Raw genomic sequence first — 20,352 nt, 5'->3', positions numbered from 1 at the left:
AAAGGGCCTTGAGGGTCCCCCCATAGCTGGAGGGGTTCCCAACCCCATAGAGCCCTTAAGGACCCCACAGCCACCTCCAAGAAGCTCCCCCAACACCGCAGAGCCTTGAAGGACCCCCAAGGAGCTTGAGGGTTCTCCAATGCCGTAGAGCCCTAAAGGACCCCAAAACTTCCTTCAAGAACCTCCTCCCTCCAACCCCATAGACTCCCAAAGGACTTTAAAGGTCCCCCAAATCCATAAACCCCTGAAGAAGCCCCCCAAGACCCCCTCAAGAGCCCCAAATCCACCTCCAAGAACTTTCTCCAACCCCACAGACGCATTAAGAACCTCCAAAGAACACCCAAGGCTCCTTCAAAGACCCCAAAAGGACCTTCCAGAACCTTCTCTGACCCCATAAACCTTGGAAGAACCCCAAAAGAACCCCCCCAACCCCCTTCTGAACCCCATCAGGACCTTCCAGAACCTTCTCCAACCCCATAAACCTTGGAAGAACCCCCCCAAACCCCTTCTGAACCCCATCAGGACCTCCTCCAACCCCATAAACCTTGGAAGAACCCCAAAAGAACCCCCCAAACCCCTTCTGAACCCCACCAGGACCTCCTCCCACCCCATAAACCTTGGAAGAACCCCCCCAAACCCCTTCTGAACCCCATCAGGACCTTCCAGAACCTTCTCCAACCCCATAAACCTTGGAAGAACCCCCCCAAACCCCTTCTGAACCCCATCAGGACCTCCTCCAACCCCATCAACCTTGGAAGAACCCCCCCAAACCCCTTCTGAACCCCACCAGGACCTCCTCCAACCCCATAAACCTTGGAAGAACCCCCCCAAACCCCTTCTGAACCCCATCAGGACCTCCTCCAACCCCATAAACCTTGGAAGAACCCCCCCAAACCCCTTCTGACCCCCCCAGAACCTCCTCCCACCCCATTACCCCCCCAGCCCCCCAACCTCCCCCTGCCTCCGGCCATGGGGGAGCCCCTGGGCTGCTGCGAGCGCGTCGCCATCAACGTGGCCGGGCGCCGGTTCGAGACCCTGGGCCGGACGCTGCTGCGCTTCCCCGACACCCTCCTGGGGGACCCCCGCCGGCGCTGCCGCTACTTCGACCCCCAGCGCCGCGAGTACTTCTTCGACCGGCACGTGGGGGCCTTCGGCGCCGTGCTCTACTATTACCAATCGGGGGGGCGGCTGCGGCGGCCCCCGGACGTGCCCCTGGACGTGTTCATGGAGGAGCTGCGCTTCTACCAGCTGGGCGAGGAGGCCGAGGGGCGCCTGCGCGAGGCCGAGGGCTTCCCGGTGGAGGCGGCCGAGGCGCTGCCGAGGGGGCGGCTCCAGCGCCGCGCTTGGCTCCTGTGCGAGCACCCCGAGAGCTCGGTGGGCGCCCGCGCCGTGGCGCTGCTCTCGGTGCTCATCATCCTCGTGTCCATCGTGGTCTTCTGCCTCGAGACCCTGCCGCAGTTCCGGCCCGGAGCCGAGGGGGCGCTGCAGGTGAGACGGGGGGGGGGGGGTGTGGGGGGGTGGGGGTGTCCCCCCCGGCTTCGGCCTCGGCATCGTGGGCGTCATCGTCCTCATCCTTGTGGGCGTCAGTCCACCACCATCATCATCATCATCATCATCATCACGGTCATCATCTTCCTCCTCGACATCATCATCCTCATCCTTGTGGGCGTCAGTCCACCACCACCACCATCATCATCACGGTCATCATCTTCCTCCTCGACGTCATCATCCTCATCCTTGTGGGCCTTGGACCACCACCACCACCATCATCATCATCATCACAGTCATCATCTTCCTCCTCGACGTCATCATCCTCATCCTTGTGGGCGTCAGTCCACCACCACCACCATCATCATCATCATCACAGTCATCATCTTCCTCCTCGACGTCATCATCCTCATCCTTGTGGGCATCAGTCCACCACCACCATCATCATCATCACGGTCATCATCTTCCTCCTCGACGTCATCATCCTCATCCTTGTGGGCGTCAGTCCACCACCACCACCACCATCATCATCATCACAGTCATCATCTTCCTCCTCGACGTCATCATCCTCATCCTTGTGGGCGTCAGTCCACCACCACCACCACCATCATCATCATCACGGTCATCATCTTCCTCCTCGACGTCATCATCCTCATCCTTGTGGGCGTCAGTCCACCACCACCACCATCATCATCATCACAGTCATCATCTTCCTCCTCGATGTCATCATCCTCATCCTTGTGGGCGTCAGTCCACCACCACCACCACCATCATCATCATCATCATCACGGTCATCATCTTCCTCCTCGACGTCATCATCCTCATCCTTGTGGGCGTCAGTCCACCACCACCACCACCATCATCATCATCACAGTCATCATCTTCCTCCTCGATGTCATCATCCTCATCCTTGTGGGCGTCAGTCCACCACCACCACCATCATCATCATCACAGTCATCAGCTTCCTCCTTGACATCATCGTCTTCAGTGCCATTGGCACCGTTGTCCTCATCCTTGTGGGCCTCAGCCCACCATCATCACCACAGTCATCATCTTCCTCCTTGACATCATCATCTTCATCGTCACTGGCACCATTATCCTTATAGGCCTCAGCCCCACCACCATCATCATCATGGTCATCGTCTTCCTCCTCGACATCATCATCTTCCTCCTTGACATCATCATCCTCATCTTCAGCATCACTGGCACCATTATCCTTATGGGCCTCAGCCCCACATCTTCCTCCTTGACATCATCATCTTCATCTTCAGCATCACTGGTACCGTTGTCCTTATCCTCAAGGGCCTCAGCCCCACCATCACCGTGGGCTCCATCTTCCTCCTCGACCTCATCATCTTCATCCACACCTTTTTGGTCCTCAGGCTCGTTGTGCCCATCATCTTCACCCTCACCACCCTCCTCCTTGTGGTCCTCAGCTTCACCACCCTCATCTTCTTCTTCCTCCTTCTCCTCCTCTTCATCAGCATCAATCTTCTCCAGCTCAATCTTCTTCTTCCTTCTCTTCTTTTTCTCCCTCCCAGCTCCTCACCCTCCTCATCCTCATTCTCCTCCTCCTCCTCAGCAGCAGCATTGTTCCTCCAGCCTTCATCCACCCATTTCTCTTCCTCCTCCTCTTCTTCATCTCCATCAACTTCCTCTTCCTTTTCCTGCTCTTCCTTGTTATCCTCCTCTTCCTCTGGGATATGGATCCATAGGGCTGGGTGCTGGATCCATGGGTCCGGATGGGCTCCAAAGCCCATTAACCCATAGTGGGTGGTGGACCCAAGCATCTGGGTGGGCTTTAACCTCCATTATCTCACTCTGCATGGTGGATCTAGCATCTGGGTGGTGGATCCATGGGTCTGGATGATGGATCCATGGGTCTGGATGATGGATCTAGGGTCTGGATGATGGATCCATGGGTCCGGATGATGGATCCATGGGTCTGGATGATGGATCCATGGGTCTGGATGATGGATCTAGGGTCTGGATGATGGATCCATGGGTCCGGATGATGGATCCATGGGTCTGGATGATGGATCCATGGGTCTGGATGATGGATCCATGGGTCTGGGTGGTGGATCCATGGGTCTGGATGATGGATCCATGGGTCTGGATGATGGATCCATGGGTCTGGATGATGGATCCATGGGTCCGGATGATGGATCCATGGGTCCGGATGATGGATCCATGGGTCTGGATGATGGACCCATGGGTCTGGATGATGGATCCATGGGTCTGGATGATGGATCCATGGGTCTGGATGATGGATCTAGGGTCTGGATGATGGATCCATGGGTCCGGATGATGGATCCATGGGTCTGGATGATGGATCCATGGGTCTGGATGATGGATCTAGGGTCTGGATGATGGATCCATGGGTCCGGATGATGGATCCATGGGTCTGGATGATGGATCCATGGGTCTGGATGATGGATCTAGGGTCTGGATGATGGACCCATGGGTCTGGATGATGGATCTAGGGTCTGGATGATGGATGCATCGGTCTGGATGATGGATGCATGGGTCTGGATGATGGATCCATGGGTCTGGATGATGGATCCATGGGTCCGGATGATGGATCCATGGGTCTGGATGATGGACCCATGGGTCTGAATGATGGATGCATCGGTCTGGATGATGGACCCATGGGTCTGGATGATGGATCCATGGGTCTGGATGATGGATCTAGGGTCTGGATGATGGACCCATGGGTCTGAATGATGGATGCATCGGTCTGGATGATGGATCCATGGCTCCGGATGATGGATCCATGGGTCCGGATGATGGATCCATGGGTCTGAATGATGGATCCATGGGTCTGAATGATGGATGCATCGGTCTGGATGATGGATCCATGGGTCTGGATGATGGATCCATGGGTCTGGATGATGGATCTAGGGTCTGGATGATGGATCCATGGGTCCGGATGATGGATCCATGGGTCTGGATGATGGATCTAGGGTCTGGATGATGGATCCATGGCTCCAGGTGTCTGTGTGGTGGACCTCTGGGTCTGGATGCTTCACCCCCCCCTCTATATCCTAACCCCCATCTCTCTCTCTCTCCCCCCCCAGCCCCACTCCACCCCCTTCCCCAACACCACCTCCTCCCCATCGCCGTCCCCTCCGTCCCGCAGCAGCCTCTCCGACCCCTTCTTCGTGGTGGAGACCATCTGCATCTGCTGGTTCAGCCTGGAGCTGCTGGTGCGCCTGGTGGCCAGCCCCAGCAAGGCGGCCTTCTTCCGCAACGCCATGAACCTCATCGACCTGGTGGCCATCGCTCCCTACTTCGTGGCGCTGGGCACGGAGCTGGCGCGCCGCGGCGGGCTGGGCCAGCCGGCCATGTCCTTGGCCATCCTGCGGGTGATCCGCCTGGTGCGGGTCTTCCGGGTCTTCAAGCTGTCGCGGCACTCGACGGGGCTGCAGATCCTGGGCCAGACGCTGCGCGCCAGCATGCGCGAGCTGGGGCTCCTCATCTTCTTCCTCCTCATCGGCGTCGTCCTCTTCTCCAGCGCCGTTTACTTCGCCGAGGCCGAGGACGCCGCCACCGCCTTCACGTCCATCCCGCAGGCCTTCTGGTGGGCCGTGGTCACCATGACCACCGTGGGCTACGGGGACATGGCGCCGGTGACGGTGGGCGGGAAGCTGGTGGGGTCCCTGTGCGCCATCGCCGGCGTCCTCACCATCTCCCTGCCTGTGCCCGTCATCGTCTCCAACTTCAGCTACTTCTACCGGCGGGAGCTGCGCGCCGAGGAGAGCGGGGACTTCCAGGCCGCGCCGCCCTGCCCCCACCACCCGCCCCCCCCCGACAGCCCCGGCATGGGCGGGGGGAAGGGGGGCAACGGGGTGGGGGTGGGGGTCGGGGGGGATATGGACGGGGAGGCCCTGGGGGGAGGCACGAAGGGGTGGGGGGGGGGGAGGTTGGTGACGGAGGTGTGAGGGGGAGGGGGATGGGGGTGGGGGGATGGGGGGATGGGGAGCGAGGAGGTGGGGGAGGAGCAAGGGTGAGCGAGGGTGCACGGGGATGTGCAGTGGTGCATGGGGACGTGGGGGGGCACGAGGAGGTACGATGGTACACAGGGAGGTACGATGGTACACAGGGAGGTACGATGGTGCACAAGGACATACGATGGTGCACAAGGTAAATGGGGGTGTACAAGGACATACAGCGGTGCATAGGGATGTGTGGGGGTGCACAAGGATGTACAATGGTGCACAATGACATATGATGGTGCACTATGGCATATGATGGTGCACAAGGACATACAATGTTGCACAGGGACATACAATGGTGCACAAGAACATACAATGGTGCACAAGGACATACGATGGTGCACAAGGCCATATAATGGTGCACAAGGACATATGATGGTGCACAAGGACATATGATGGTGCACAAGGTAAATGGGGGTGTACAAGGACATACAGCGGTGCATAGGGATGTGTGGGGGTGCACGAGGATGTACAATGGTGCACTATGGCATATGATGGTGCACAAGGACATACAATGTTGCACAGGGACATACAATGGTGCACAAGAACATACAATGGTGCACGAGGACATACGATGGTGCACGAGGACATACAATGGTGCACAAGGACATATGATGGTGCACAAGGACATACAATGGTGCACAAGGACATACAATGGTGCACAAGGACATACAATGGTGCACAAGGATAACTGAGGGTGCACAAGGACATACAGCGGTGCATAGGGGCGTGTGATGGTGCACAACATACAAAGGTGCACGACAAGAAGTGAGGGTGCACGAGGATGCTGGATGGTGCGCAGGGACATATGGGGGTGAATGAGGATGTACAGTGGTGCACAAGGACATACATTGGTGTGCAAGGATAAATGAGGGTGCACAGGGACATACGGTAACGCATGAGGGTATACAAGGGTGCACAAGGACACGTGATGCTGCACAAGGACACGTGATGCTGCACAAGGACACGTGATGCTGCACAAGGACACGTGGTGTGCACAAGGGCACGTGATGTGCACAGTGCGGGGCCGAGGTGGGGCGGGCAGGGGGGCACAAGGACCCCGAGGACAACGCTATGGGGGGGGGGGACGACACACCAGGACCCGGTCCCTCGTCCCTTGTGTCCCGCCCCCGGCACCTTCCTGTGTTTCCCCCTCCGGAACCCGATCCGAGGGACCGCGGGGCAGGGGGGGCAATAAACATGGTGGCACCGGATGGCGGCTGAGGGGGGGGTCCTTGTGCATGGGGGGGGGCAAGGACATGGGGACACCTGTGTAAGGCCGATGTGGCATTTCCGGTCTATTGCCGGTCCATTTCCGGCTGTCCCGGTGCTCGGATCTACCAGGAGCTCCACCGCCAGAGGGCGGGCTGGCTCCATCCCCAACCGGAAGGGGCGGCCGGAAGTTGCGTTAGCGCTACCCGGAAGTAGCGCAGTGAAGAGAGCAGGGGCTGGTGCCGAGGAGTGGACCCGAGCGTGTCATGTGACCGGAAGCGGAGGCGCCGCGGCCGGGTCACTTCCGGCGGGCCATGGTGCGGTGCGAGCTGCGCGGAGCGGCCGGACCGGTGCCGCTGCCCGATGGCGAGGCCGTGGTCGTGGGGAGGGGGCCGCGAACCGGCGTCACCGACCGGAAGTGCTCCCGCGGACAGGGTGCGACTGGAAACCCCCCCCCCCTACCCAGGACCCCCGGTTACATCCGGGTATCACCGCGACCCCCTCAAAGGCCTCAGCCCCCCCCATAGCCCGCAGCGGGGGGTCTCCGGGAGCCCCGTTTCTTACCCCCTCCCCTTCCGTTTGCAGTGGAGATCGTGGCCAACTACGCTGAGGGCACGGCCCAGGTCACCCAGGTGGGGCCTGGGGGGGTTGTAACGGGGAGGGGGGGGCATTTTGGGGGGTCCGAGGCCAATTTTGGGGGCTGCACATTGGTTTGGGAGGGGTTAAAGCCAGTTTGGGGTTGCTTTGTTATGGGGGGGCATTGTTATGGAGGTCCCCCCTTTAATGCTTCCCCCATTCCCTTACAGCGTGGAGTGAACCCCACCTCGGTTGGGGGGGCCCCGCTGGGCCGGGGGGGTTGCGCCACCCTGCGCCCCGGCCAGACCCTCTGCTTGGTCAATGGCCTTTACCCCTTCGAGCTCCACTTTGAAGGTGCCCCCAAGCGCCCCCCCTCCTCCCCCTCCCCACCCAGGGGGGGTCCCCCCAACCCTTCCCCTTCCCCCCCAAAGCGTCCCTGCCCTCCCCCCGCCGATGCTTGGAGCCAACATGGAGCCCTCTTGGTCTTCACCCCCCCTGGCGTCGTCCCCAGCTCCCGGGTGAGTCTATGGGGGGGGGGGGTGCTGCTCCTTCAAGGGGGGGTCCCCACACTCTTGGGACCCCCCCTTAATGGGGGTCACCCCCTAAACCCCCCCCAGATCGCGGGTTTTGACCTGGACGGGACCCTCATCACCACCAAGTCGGGGAAGGTGTTCCCCACTGGCCCTGAGGACTGGAGGTGAGGAGGGGGCTGGCGGGGGGTCAGATTTGGGGGACCCCCCTCGTGTTTGTGCATTCATTGACTCTCTCCTCCCATAGGATTCTGTACCCGGAGGTGCCCAGGAAGCTGAAGGAGCTGCAGAGAGAGGGGTATAAGGTAAGAGACCCCCCCCAAACCCCATTGAACCCCCCCAAACCCCACTGACCCCCATTGCATCCCCCAGATCGTCGTCTTCACCAACCAAATGGGCATCTCTCGGGGGCGCCTCAAGAGCCCCCAGTTCAAGGCCAAGGTGGAGGCTGTGACCCAGCGCCTGGGGGGGGCCCTGCAGGTCAGTGTGACCCCCCCACACTGGGACCACCCCCCAAGGGCTTTGGGGACCCCCCCTCAAAGCTCTCTGACCCCCCCCCAGGTGCTTGTGGCGACGGGGCCAGGGCTGTACCGGAAACCAGTGCTGGGGATGTGGGATCATCTGTGCCAGGAGGTGCTGAGGGGGCAACGGGGGGCACTGGGAGGTGCTGGGAAGGGGTTGATGTGCACTGGGATGGACTGGGAAGGGGTTGAGGGGCACTGGGATCGACTATGAAGGGATTGGGGGAAACTGGGATGAACTGGGAAGGGATTGGGGGGCACTGGATGGACTGGGAAGGGATTGAGGGGCACTGGGATGGACTATGAAGGGATTGGGGGGCACTGGGATGAACTGGGAAGGGATTGGGGGGCACTGGGATGGACTGGGAAGGGGTTGAAGGGCACTGGGATGGACTGAGAAGGTATTGGGGGCACTGGGATGGACTGGGAAGAGATTGGGGAGCCCTGGGCTAAACTGGGGCTCACTTGTTTGGGCTCTCCCACAGGCCAATGGGGACGTGACGGTGTCAGTGCCCGACAGCATCTACGTGGGGGGTGAGTTGAGGGAGGGGGGAACCCATGGGGGGAACCTGGGGGTGTTTTCGGGGTATTTTAGGGTGTTTTGGGGGGGTTCCTCCCCCCAACCCCCCCTTTTCCTGTCCCCCCCCCCCCAGACGCCGCTGGACGCCCCCAGAACTGGGCCCCCGGGCGCAAGAAGAAGGATTTCTCCTGCAGCGACCGATTGGTGCGGCCCAAAATCCCCCCAAAGCAGCCTGTTTGTGACCCCTGACCTCTGCTTTGTGCCCTTTGACCCCAGTCCATGCCCTTTGACCCCCCAGTTCGCCATCAACGCTGGGCTCCGGTTCCACACCCCAGAGGAATTCTTCCTGGGCTGGGCCCCGGCACCCTTTGACCTGCCGACCTTTGACCCCGTGAGTAACCCCATCCACCAGGTGATCCCTGACCTTGACCTTTGCTTTCCTGACCTTGACCTTTGACCCCGCAGCGGCAGCTTGACCCCTCAGCACCACTCTATGACCCCCCCGAGGAGCCCCTGCTCAGCTCCAGCCCCGAGGTCGTGGTGGCCGTGGGGTACCCTGGGGGTGAGTGCCCTCTGACCCCACCCATGACCTCTGACCCCTAACTGACTCGTGACCCCAACCTGACCTTTGACCCAGCGGGGAAGTCGACCTTCCTGAAGACCCATTTTGTTCCCGCGGGATACGTCTACATCAACCGGGTCAGTGTGGTCATGTGATCCCCCCCCCCCCACGTGACCCCCACATGACCCATGTGTGACCCCATGTCATGTGACGCCCCCATAGGACACGCTGGGCTCCTGGCAGGCCTGCGTTGCTGCCTGTGAGGCCGCCCTGGCTCAGGGCCGCTCCGTTGCCATTGACAACACGAACCCGGACCCTGAATCGCGACAGAGGTGATGGGGGGGGGGGCCCAGAACCACCCCTGACCCCATAGAACCCCTATGTGACCCCATATGACCTCGTAGATCCCCTAGGTCACCCTATATGATCCCATAGAACCCCTATGTGACCCTGTATGACCCCATAGAACCCCTATGTGACCCCATAGGACCCCTATGTGACCCTGTATGACCCCATATGACCCCTATGTGCCCCTGGATGATCTCATATAACCTCTGTGATCCCACACCCCCAATTCTGTATGCCCCCATGACCTCATATGACCTCTGTAGCCCCATATAACCCCTTTATGATCCCATATAACCCCATAGGACCCATAGATGACCCCACGGAACCCATATATGGCCCCCTATGCCCCCAGGTACGTGGCCTGTGCCCGCGCCGCTGCCGTCCCCTGCCGCTGCCTCCACTTCACAGCCAGCCTGGAGCAGGCACAACACAACTGCAGGGTAGGGGGGGGCTGGGGGCCGAACCCCCATTCCCACCATGGGGTGTGGGGGGGTTGTGACCCCTCCAACCCCCCCTGAACCCCCCTTTGTGGGTCTCCCCTTTCACTCCCCCCCCAGTTCCGGGATATGACCGAGAGCGGCCACGTCCCCGTCACCGATGTTGTGCTCTATGGGTACAGGTGAGGGGGAGGGGGGGATGTGGGAGTGGGGGGAGGGGCATTGGGGGGGTTCAGAGCTCTCATTCCTGCCCCTCCCCCCCCAGGAACCGGTTCGTGCCCCCCTCCCTCTCCGAGGGCTTCTCCCGGCTCCTGCACATCCGGTTCCTGCCGCACTTCCGGGACCCGCAGCGGCGCCGCCTCTTCCTGCAGTTCAGCGCGGGATGAGCCCCGCCCCCTCGAGGCCCCTCCCCCCAATAAAGATCAAAGCAACCGCCTCCAAACGAAGGTTTCATTCATACAAACGGGGGTGGGGGGGGGTCACGGTGTTTCCATGGTTTCGCTCTCTGCAAGAGGGGGGGAGGGGGGGGTCAGGGGGTCACCTGCCCCACCCCCATGTCCTGACCCCCCGCTGACCCCACAGAGCCCCTCCCCCCCCGGACCCCTCATTGCTCACGCAGCTCGTTGAACAGGAAGGCCTCCTGGTACTCCCGCATGTACTGGGTGGAGCGGGACTCGTCCAGGAACAGGGAATAAACGCGTTTGATGTCCTCGACCTGCACCTCCCCCCCCTGCGGGACACGGGCGTGGGAGCCCCAAAACCACCCTAAATACCCCCAAACAGCCCCAAAACTGTCCCAAAATACCCCCGAACAGCCCCAAAACCACCCCAAAATAACCCAAAACAGCCCCAAAACCACCCCAAAATACCCCAAAATCACCCCAAAATACCCCCAAGCCACCCTAAATACCCCCAAACCGCCCAAAACCACCCCAAAATACACCCAAACCGCCCTAAATACCCCCAAACCACCCAAAACCACCCCAAAATACACCCAAACCGCCCTAAATACCCCCAAGCAGACCCAAAACCACCCCAAAATACCCCCAATCAGCCCCAACCCAGCCCAACATCACCCCAAACCCCCCCCGTACCCCTCTGCTCCGCCCCACGGCTGCCCCACAGCGCCCCACCTGCCTCTTCCTGGCCACCAGGCTGGCGGCGGTGATGAGCTGCATGGCGTAGCGCAGGGACGTCTCCAGCCCGATGCGCGTCAGCACCGAGTACGCGTCGTCCGTCATCTCCACGTCCTCCTCCTCGCACCTGGGGCACAGGGAGCTATGGGGCAGGGGGAGCTATGGGGCAGGGGGAGCTATGGGGCACGGGGGGCTATGGGGCAGGGGGAGCTATGGGGCACTGGGAGCTATGGGGCACGGGGAGGGAGCTATGGGGCACCAGGAGCTATGGGGCACAGGGAGCTATGGGGCATGGGGAGCTATGGGGCACGGGGGGCTATGGGGCAGGGGGAGCTATGGGGCACTGGGAGCTATGGGGCATGGGGAGGGAGCTATGGGGGACCAGGAGCTATGGGGCACAGGGAGCTATGGGGCACGGGGGGCTATGGGGCAGGGGGAGCTATGGGGCACGGGGAGGGAGCTATGGGGCACCAGGAGCTATGGGGCACAGGGAGCTATGGGGCACAGGGGGGAGCTATGGGGCACGGGGAGCTATGGGGCACGGGGGGGAGCTATGGGGCACGGGGAGCTATGGGGCACGGGGAACTATGGGGCACAGGGGGCAGGATCTATGGGGCACGGGCAGGGCGCTATGGGGCAGTTCTGCCCCCCCACCGTATCTTGAGGATCTGCTTGGTCTCCTTGTCGCTATAGGGCGCCGTGGAGATGATCAGGAGCCGGTCCAGGAGGTCGATGGGGAGCCCGTGGGGGCTCTGGTAGTTGGTGCCTCTGATCCTGTCAATGCAGGTCAATGGGGTCAGTGGGGTGCAGTGGGGTTCAATGGGGTTCAGTGGGGCTCCATGGGGCGCCGTGGGTACCGGGTGATGCCGCGGTTGGTGGCCATGATGAGCACGGGGGCCAGGTCGCTCTCCAGGGCCCGGTTCAGGAACGAGAAGCACTCGATGTCCAGCATGTGAACCTCATCGATGAACAGCACCTGCGCAGTGGGGCAGGCTGTGGGGCAGGCTATGGGGCTGCCCCACTGCGCCCCATTGAACCCCATTGAGCCCCATTGGGCCCCACTGAGCCCCATTGGGCCCCACTGCTCACCCCCGGGATCACTTCGGCCTTGCCCTCCTCGCGCCACTCGGCCACCTTGGCGTTGATTTGCTCCCGCACCTCAGCCTTGATCTCGCCGGTGTCACCTATGGGGGTACAGGGGGAGCTATGGGGCGGATGTGGGGCGGATGTGGGGCTGGTTATGGGGGGATAAGGAGGGGATAAAGGGGCTTATGGGGGTAGCTATGGGGTGGATGTGGGGCAGATGTGGGGCTCGTAATGGGGGGATAAGGAGAGGATAAAGGAGCTTATGGAGTGAGATATGGGGGATAAAAGGGGCTATGGGGGAATCTTGGGGTGTAATGGGGGATAAGGAAGGATAAAGGGGCTTATGGGGTGAGATATGGGGGATAAAAGGGGCTATGGGGGAATCTTGGGGTGTAATGGGGGGTAATGGGGAGGATAAAGGGGCTTATGGGGGGAGATAGGAGGGATAAGAGGGGCTGGGGGGGTGTAAGAGGGGAAAGGGCTATGGGGGGAACCTCGGGGTGTAAAGGGGGTAATGGGGGGCGGTTATGGGGTATGGGTAAAGGTGCTCATGGATTGGGTTATGGGGGGCAAACAAGAGGAGCACAAGGGGTCAGGAGCTCGGGGGGGCCCCAGCAGCCACTTGTGGGTCCCAGTTGTGGGTCAGGCTCCCACTTGTGGGTCCCAGTTGTGGGTCCCGCTGTGGGTCCCGCTGTGGGTCCCAGCTGTGGGTCCCGGCTCTGGGTCCCAGTTGTGGGTCCCAGCTGTGGGTCCCAGCTGTGGGTCCCGCTGTGGGTCCCAGTTGTGGGTCCCAGCTGTGGGTCCCGCTGTGGGTCCCAGTTGTGGGTCCCAGCTGTGGGTCCCGCTGTGGGTCCCAGTTGTGGGTCCCGGCCGTGGGTCCCAGTTGTGGGTCCCAGCTGTGGGTCCTGCTGTGGGTCCCAGTTGTGGGTCCCGCTGTGGGTCCGTACCCGAGAAGAGGGCGAGGAAGCCCTGGGTGCGGCTGTTGATGACGTCGATCTCGTGCAGGGACACCGTGTGCACGACCTCCTTCCGCTTCTGCAGCTCCCCGTCGGGGCACTGCACGAACTTGGTCTGGGGGGGAGCAGAGTCAGCCCCAGACCCACACCTGCCCCATAGGTGCTCCAGATCTGCCCCACAGCTGCCCCATAGGTGCCCCACAGCCGCCCCACACCTGCCCCAAATCTGCCCCACAGCCACCCCACAGCTGCCCCACACCCACCCCACACCTGCCCTACACCCGCCCCATAGCCCCACCTGTGCCCCCATGGCGTCGTAGTCCCGTGCCCTGGTGAAGGAGCGCCCCAGCTTGGAGATCTTCCCAGTGGCCTTGTCAATGGTGATGACGTCCCTATGGGGGCAATGGGGTCACGTGGGGGGGGGGTGGTCCCCATTTCGGGGCATCACAGGCAATTTTGGGGTATCTCCCCCCAATTTGGGGTGCCCCCCCCCACTCACCCTGCCTGCACCTTCTCCTTGGTCAAGGACTCGATCATTTTGGTGCCCAGGTCATAAATGGTCTCCATCTCCGTCGTCTTCAGCGTCAGCTTCCCCACTTTGGTGCCCTGGGGATCCCCATGGATTTGAGAGGTCCCCAAGGCATTTTTGGGGTGAAAAAGGGGGATTTTGGGGCGGTTTCGGGGCTCTCCCCCACTCACGGTGCCGGTGGCGGGGCGGTCGATCTGGATCTCCACCACTTCCCCTTCGATGATCTCCGTCTCCTCCCTGCAAACCCCCCCCCCAAAATCAATGATGGGAACCCCCAGAAAGGGGTTGGGGGACCCCAAAATGGGTGCGGGATGGCAATAATGGGGGTGGGAAGGTCAAAACTGGGGTGTGGGGACCCCAATAATGGGAATGGGGCCCCAAAACCGGGTGCGAGGACCCCAGAAATGGGAGTTGGGCTCCAAAACCGGGTGTGAGGACCCCAAACCCAGGTGTGAGGACCCCAAAATGGGAGTGGGACCCCAAACCCGGGTGCGAAGACCCGAAAACCGGGTGTGTGGACCCCAGAAATGGGTGCAAGGACCCCAAAATGGGTGTGAGGACCCCAAACCCGGGTGCAAGGACCCCAAAACCAGGCACAAAGACCCCAAACCCGGCTGTTTCCCCCCCCAGTGGGGTCCCGGTGGTGCTGACCGGATGCGGACGCCGATGGAGCGCCGGAAGGCCTGGGTGAGGGCCTCGGTGCGGCTCATCTCCAGGGAGAAGATCTCACTGCCCGCAATGGCCGTGAAGGGGGTGTCGGCTCCCAGCGCCTGCGCCATTCCTGGAGGGGGGGGTCAATGTGGCAGACCCATAGCGAAGGGGGTGCAGGGAAGGGGGGTTTCAATGGGGCAGACCCATAGCGATGGGGGTGCAGGGAAAGGGGGGGTTTCAATGGGGCAGACCCATAGCGATGCAGGGAAGGGGGGGGGTTCAATGGGGCAGACCCATAGCGATGGCGGTGCAGGGAATGGGGGGTTTCAATGGGGCAGACCCATAGCGATGGCGGTGCAGGGAAAGGCGGGGTTTCAATGGGGCAGACGCATAGCGATGCACGGAAAGGGGGGGTGCAATGAGGCAGACCCATAGCAATGCAGGGAAAGGGGTTTTCAATGGGGCAAACCCATAGCAATGGCGGTGCAAGGAAGGGGGTTTCAATGGGGCAGACCCATAGCGATGCAGGGAAAGGGGGTATCAATGGGGCAGACCCATAGCAATGGCGGTCTTGCCGGTGCCGGGCTGGCCGGCGATGAGCACAGCTCTGCCCGCGATCTTCCCCTCCTTGATCATCTCCAGGATGACGCCGGCGGCGCGGCGGGCGCCCAACTGTCCAACCATGCCTTGGGATACCTGGAACACCGGGAATATGGGGGGGGTGGGGGTTTGAACCCCAAAACCCAAACACCCCCCCCTTATAACACCCCAATGGTACCTGCCGAGGCTCCAACGCATCATCGAGGCCTAGGCCGCGGATGTGGGAATGCGCACCTAAAGAGAACAAATTCAGGGTGGAAAGCCCCAAAATAGCAAGAAATAAACCTAAAATAGAGGAGGGGAACCCCCCAACACTTCGTTTTGGGGGGCACATAAAGGGGGACCCCCCCCCCCGTTTGAAGCAATGGGACCAACCAATGCGCTCGATCCGCGTCACGTCCCGAACCTCCGGCACCTTCGGGGTCTGGAAGGGGGGAAATGGGGGTCAAAAGGGGGGGACCTCAAACCTCAGCCCCCCCAAAACCCCTTTAATCCGCTATGGGCCCCCCCAAAACCCCTTTAATCCCCTATGGGCCCCCCCCGCCCCGCACCGTTGTTGCCATGGCGCCGTCCCGGCCCGCGCGCCCCTCGCGCTAGCCGGAAGTGGGAGGAGGAAAGGGCGGGGCTTATGGCGAGGCCGCTCTGGCAGCGCCGCTCGATGGTGCGCGGTCCTCCAAGGCGGGGGGAGCCCCGTCGGAACGGGTTGTGTCCCCGGCCCCCGAGCTGCCCCATAGATAGTGCACAGCCCCATAGATAATGCACAGCCCCATAGTCCCAGTCTCCCTAATAGATGCCCCCCAGCCCCATCTCCCCCATAGCTGCCCTATGGTGCAGCCCGTGCCCCATGCCCAGCCCCAGACCTGCCCCATAGGGATCCCACAACCCCATAACCTGCCCCATAAGTACTTCATAGATCCCCTTACCTCATAGCTGCCCCATAGCCAGCCCCATGGCACTCTCTATAACCACTCTCATACCCCCAGCCTGACCCACAGATGCCCCTTAACTACCCCATAGCCTCCCCACATCCTTCCCCGCCGGGGGGCCCCCCAATCCCCTCCCCCACAGTGGGCGGAACCAATCCGCTCCATCCCCCCCCCCCCATTGTGGGCCCCTCCTGTTGCCCCTTTAAGGCTCCCCTCGCCCCTTTAAGCTTTCCCCCTCCGCTCCAGGGCCCCCCCCTCCAGTCGGCACCCCTTTGCCTCGCCTCGTCCAATCAGCGCCGGGAGAGGGCGGAGCCTCGGCGGAGGGGGCGGGGCCCGAGGGGCGACGGGGGGCGGGAGGGGTCAGTGCGCGATCGGCTTCGGGAGCGCGGGGAGGTGAGCGGGGGGGGGGGGGCAACGAGGGGACCCCCCCGGGATCCCCCAATAGCACGTGACCCCCCCAGGGATCCCCCAAACGGGAGGGGGAGACCCCGGGGGCCCTTCTATGGGGGGGGGCTATGACCTGGGGGGCACCCATGGGTGCTGGGGGGCTCTGGGGGGGTCCAATGGGAGGGGAGGGGGGTTCTAAATGCAGCCGGGGGCGGGTAAGGAGGGGGGGTTATTGGGGTCAAAGGGGGGTTATTGGTGAGTCGGGGGGGTCTATGGGGGGTGTTGGGGGTTTATTGGAGTCTATAGGGGGCGTTGGGGTGTTATTGAGGTCTATGGGGGGTGTTGGGGCGGTATTGGGGTCTATAGGGGGTGTTGGGGGGGTTATTGGGGTCTATAGGGAGTGTTGGGGGGTTATTGGGGTCTGTTGGGGGGGTTATTGGGGTCTATAGGGAGTGTTGGGGGGGTTATTGAGGTCTATGGGGGGTGTTGGGGCGGTTATTGGGGTCTATAGGGGGTGTTGGGGTGTTATTGGTGTCTATAGGGGGTGTTGGAGGGGGTTATTGGGGTCTATAGGGGGTGTTGGGGGGGTTATTGGTGTCTATGGGGGATGTTGGGGGGGTTATTGGGGTGTATAGGGGGTCTTGGGGGGCTGTACCACTGCAGGGGTGTTTCCATGTGCAGGGGGAGCCCCTATGGGTGACCCCCCCCTGTTTCTGGGGTTCCCCCCCCAGGCGCGATGCCGCTGTCCCGCAGCGTCTCCGTGAGCTCCCTCCCGGGGCTGGAGGAGTGGGGGGGCCCCGGTGCCCCCGAGAACGTCGTCCTCTTCGAGGTGGCCTGGGAGGTGGCCAACAAGGGTGAGCACCAGGGGGACCCCCCCCCGAGCCCCATAGGAACTTATGGGACCCCCCAACACCCTCCAAACCCCCATAGCACCCCCCAGGACCCCTAACCCCCCCCATAGGCCCCTATGGGACCCCCCTAGCAGGGGGTCTGGGCTATCCCATCATGCTTAGAACTGAGGGGAGGGGCCAGAGTGCCCCAGGGGACTCTGGGGTAGATGAGTGGGATTCCCTGAGGCATTGTGGGATGTGCCCCCCCCCCCTCCAGGGCAGTGTGGGTTGGTCCAGGTCCCGGTGCATCATGGGATACTCTGAGGCCTACTGACCTGGGGGGATGCGGCCAGGCCCCGGTGCATTGTGGGATCATGGCAGCCCCCATTGAGTTGTAGTCTAATGGCTGCCCCTGATGCATTGTGGGATCATGGCGGCTTCCAGTGTACTGTGTGCGCATGGCATTCCCCATTGCATTGTGGGATCATGGTGCCCCCAGTGTACCATACACCAGTGGCCCCCCAAGTTGCATTCTGGGGTCATTGTGGGCCCCAGTGCAGTGTACTCTCATGGCCCCTTCCCATTGCATTGTGAGATCATGGTGGGCCCCATTGTAGGCTAATGGTGGCCCCATTGCATTGTGGGCTCATGGCGCCCCCCAGTGCCCGCAGTCTCATTGCTGCCCTGTTGCATTGTGGGCTCATGGCGGCCCCCGTGTGTCCCCCCCGCAGTGGGCGGCATCTACACGGTGCTGCAGACCAAGGCGCGGGTGACGGCGGACGAGTGGGGCGAGAGCTACGTCCTGGTGGGCCCCTACGTGGAGAGCAGCGTCCGCACGCAGGTGGAGCTGCTGGAGCCGCCGCAGCCGGCGCTGCGCCGCACGCTGGCCGCCATGAACGCGCAGGGCTGCAAGGTGGGCCCCGCACCCATGGGTGCCCCCTCCCCTCCCCCCCCACGCTGGCCGCCATGAACGCGCAGGGCTGCAAGGTGGGCCCCGCACCCATGGGTGCCCCCTCCCCTCCCCCCCTTCCGGGTGCTGCCCTCCCCTCCCCCCCTCACCGGGGCTATTTTTAGCTCCCTCCACCCCCAGCTCCCATTACCGGGAATGTCGGGAAAGGTCACCGCTTCCCCTCCCCCACCCCCTTTCCCCACCCCCCCAAACCAGGCGCTGGGGAGCAAAGTGGGGGGGGGCATTGGTTGCGTTTTGGGGTGCGTTTCACCCATTTTGGGCCTGTTTTAGTAGTGTTTTAGTAATTTTGCTCATTTTGGGGGTGTTTTGCCCGATTTGGGGCTTATTTCACCCATTTTGAGGTTGTTTAACTTATTTTGGGGTTATTTAGGTTGTTATGGGGCTGTTTTACCCATTTGGGGGATATTTTGCCCGCTTTGGGGCTTATTTCACCCATTTTGGGGTTATTTTATCAGTTTTGGCGTTATTTTACTGATTTGAAGAAATTAGTCCGATTTTTGGATTTATTCCACCCATTTGGGGGTTATTTTACTCATTTGGGGTTACTTAATTTAGTTTTAGTGATATTTCATCTGTTTTGGGGACATTAAGCCATTTAGGGATGCTGAGTGCTCCGGGTACCACTTTAGGGATGCAGGATGCTAAAAGGAGCCCCACTGAGGGATGCTGAGTGCTCTGGGTACCACTTTAGGGATGCAGGATGCTAAAAGGAGCCCGATTGAGCGATGCTGAATGCTCTGGGTACCACTTTAGGGATGCAGGATGCTGAAGGGACCCCACTGAGTGCTGCTGAGTGCTTTGGGTACCACTTTAGGGATGCAGGATGATGGAGAGGACCCTATTGAGCACTGCTGAGTGCTCCGGGTACCACTTTAGGGATGCAGGATGCTAAAAGGACCCCCACTGAGGGATGCTGAGTGCTTTGGGTACCACTTTAGGGATGCAGGATGCTAAAAGGACCCCATTGAGCGCTGCTGAGTGCTCCGGGTATCACTTTAGGGATGCAGGACGATAGAGAGGACCCCATTGAGCGATGCTGAATGCTCTGGGTACCACTTTAGGGATGCAGGATGCTGAAGGGACCCCACTGAGTGCTGCTGAGTGCTCTGGGTACCACTTTAGGGATGCAGGATGCTGAAGGGACCCCATTGAGCGATGCTGAGTGCTCTGGGTACCACTTTAGGGATGCAGGATGCTGAAGGGACCCCATTGAGCGCTGCTGAGTGCTCTGGGTACCACTTTAGGGATGCAGGATGCTGAAGGGACCCCATTGAGCGCTGCTGAGTGCTCTGGGTACCACTTTAGGGATGCAGGACGATAGAGAGGACCCCACTGAGTGATGCTGAATGCTCTGGGTACCACTTTAGGGATGCAGGTTGCTAAAAGGAGCCCCATTGAAGGATGCTGAGTGCTCTGGGTACCACTTTAGGGATGCAGGATGCTAAAGGGACCCCACTGAGTGCTGCTGAGTGCTTTGGGTACCACTTTAGGGATGCAGGATGCTGAAGGGACCCCATTGAGCGCTGCTGAGTGCTCTGGGTACCACTTTGTGCTGCCCAGGCCTGGGTGGGAGCTGCTCCATGGGGCCCTGTTGGGTGCAGGTGCACTTTGGGCGCTGGCTCATCGAGGGCAGCCCGGCCGTGGTGCTCCTGGACGTGGGAGCCACTGCCTGGAGCCTGGAGCGCTGGAAGGGGGAGCTCTGGGAGAGCTGCGCCATTGGGGTGCCCTGGTACGACCGCGAGGCCAACGACGCCGTCCTCTTCGGCTTCCTGGTGGCCTGGTTCCTCGGAGAGGTGCGGAGGGGGGCCCAAGGGGGTTTATGGGGTCCACAGTGGGGTTTATGGGGTCCCAATGGGGTTTATGGGGTCCACAGTGGGGTTTATGGGGTCCACAATGGGGTTTATGGGGTCCCAATGGGGTCTATGGGGCCCAAAGTGGGGTTTATGGGGTCCACAGTGGGGTTTATGGGGTCCCAATGGGGTTTATGGGGTCCACAGTGGGGTTTATGGGGTCCACAATGGGGTCTATGGGGTCCACAGTGGGGTTTATGGGGCCCGAAGTGGGGTTTGGGGGCTCCGTGAGGTGCTTTGGG

General features: G+C 61.3%; 4 protein-coding genes across 4 annotated transcripts; 3 read left to right on the top strand and 1 right to left on the bottom strand.

The window, feature by feature from the left end:
- The first annotated feature begins 949 nt into the window (after positions 1 to 949).
- On the top strand, positions 950 to 5,429 carry KCNA7 (potassium voltage-gated channel subfamily A member 7). Its single transcript, XM_061370933.1, has 2 exons — positions 950 to 1,509; positions 4,566 to 5,429. Exons 1-2 carry the CDS (start codon positions 970 to 972, stop codon positions 5,427 to 5,429), a joined length of 1,404 nt encoding a protein of 467 aa, XP_061226917.1. The 5' UTR covers positions 950 to 969.
- Positions 5,430 to 7,008: 1,579 nt separating this feature from the next.
- On the top strand, positions 7,009 to 10,580 carry PNKP (polynucleotide kinase 3'-phosphatase). The gene is made up of 16 exons (XM_061370932.1): positions 7,009 to 7,130; positions 7,281 to 7,327; positions 7,502 to 7,789; positions 7,889 to 7,968; positions 8,049 to 8,106; positions 8,174 to 8,281; positions 8,363 to 8,434; positions 8,808 to 8,856; positions 8,976 to 9,046; positions 9,141 to 9,233; positions 9,308 to 9,404; positions 9,480 to 9,541; positions 9,627 to 9,736; positions 10,105 to 10,192; positions 10,310 to 10,371; positions 10,455 to 10,580. The coding sequence occupies exons 1-16, from the start codon at positions 7,010 to 7,012 to the stop codon at positions 10,573 to 10,575; spliced, it is 1,527 nt and encodes a 508-aa protein (XP_061226916.1). The 5' UTR covers position 7,009; the 3' UTR covers positions 10,576 to 10,580.
- Positions 10,581 to 10,651: 71 nt separating this feature from the next.
- On the bottom strand, positions 10,652 to 15,754 carry RUVBL2 (RuvB like AAA ATPase 2). Its single transcript, XM_061370934.1, has 15 exons — positions 15,699 to 15,754; positions 15,523 to 15,571; positions 15,326 to 15,381; positions 15,102 to 15,243; positions 14,548 to 14,677; positions 14,067 to 14,133; positions 13,867 to 13,973; positions 13,666 to 13,759; positions 13,359 to 13,482; positions 12,415 to 12,509; positions 12,183 to 12,301; positions 11,980 to 12,099; positions 11,323 to 11,452; positions 10,805 to 10,919; positions 10,652 to 10,694 (listed from the first exon to the last, which is right to left on the bottom strand). The coding sequence occupies exons 1-15, from the start codon at positions 15,708 to 15,710 to the stop codon at positions 10,669 to 10,671; spliced, it is 1,386 nt and encodes a 461-aa protein (XP_061226918.1). The 5' UTR covers positions 15,711 to 15,754; the 3' UTR covers positions 10,652 to 10,668.
- A 592-nt stretch (positions 15,755 to 16,346) lies between these two features.
- LOC133221767 (glycogen [starch] synthase, muscle-like) lies at positions 16,347 to 20,194 on the top strand (the record flags this gene model as incomplete). Its single annotated transcript, XM_061370941.1, has 4 exons — positions 16,347 to 16,466; positions 17,192 to 17,314; positions 18,022 to 18,203; positions 19,862 to 20,194. Coding segments are annotated over exons 2-4 (633 nt in total), but the record flags the coding sequence as incomplete, so codon positions are not given.
- Between the last annotated feature and the right edge of the window lie 158 nt (positions 20,195 to 20,352).

This window comes from Neopsephotus bourkii, unplaced genomic scaffold (genome assembly GCF_033783945.1).
Source record: "Neopsephotus bourkii isolate Nb327-2 ecotype Australia unplaced genomic scaffold, CSIRO-AGI_Nbou_v1 NB_1545, whole genome shotgun sequence".
Lineage (NCBI taxonomy): Eukaryota > Metazoa > Chordata > Aves > Psittaciformes > Psittacidae > Neopsephotus > Neopsephotus bourkii.
Note: the sequence above shows the minus strand (reverse complement) of the source record. Positions and strands in the feature narration are given on the sequence as shown.

Coding starts and splice junctions, on each gene's coding strand:
- KCNA7 (XM_061370933.1), top strand. CDS start 970: ATGGGGGAGCCCCTGGGCTGCTGCGAGCGCGTCGCCATCAACGTGGCC. Junction 1,510..4,565: donor TGAGACGGGGGGGGGGGGGT/GTGGGGGGGTGG, acceptor CTCCCCCCCCAG/CCCCACTCCACCCCCTTCCC.
- PNKP (XM_061370932.1), top strand. CDS start 7,010: ATGGTGCGGTGCGAGCTGCGCGGAGCGGCCGGACCGGTGCCGCTGCCC. Junction 7,790..7,888: donor GCGTCGTCCCCAGCTCCCGG/GTGAGTCTATGG, acceptor AACCCCCCCCAG/ATCGCGGGTTTTGACCTGGA. Junction 9,542..9,626: donor GATACGTCTACATCAACCGG/GTCAGTGTGGTC, acceptor ACGCCCCCATAG/GACACGCTGGGCTCCTGGCA.
- RUVBL2 (XM_061370934.1), bottom strand. Junction 12,302..12,414: donor AGGCCGAAGTGATCCCGGGG/GTGAGCAGTGGG, acceptor CCCACTGCGCAG/GTGCTGTTCATCGATGAGGT. Junction 10,695..10,804: donor CTTCCTGTTCAACGAGCTGC/GTGAGCAATGAG, acceptor CCCCTCTTGCAG/AGAGCGAAACCATGGAAACA.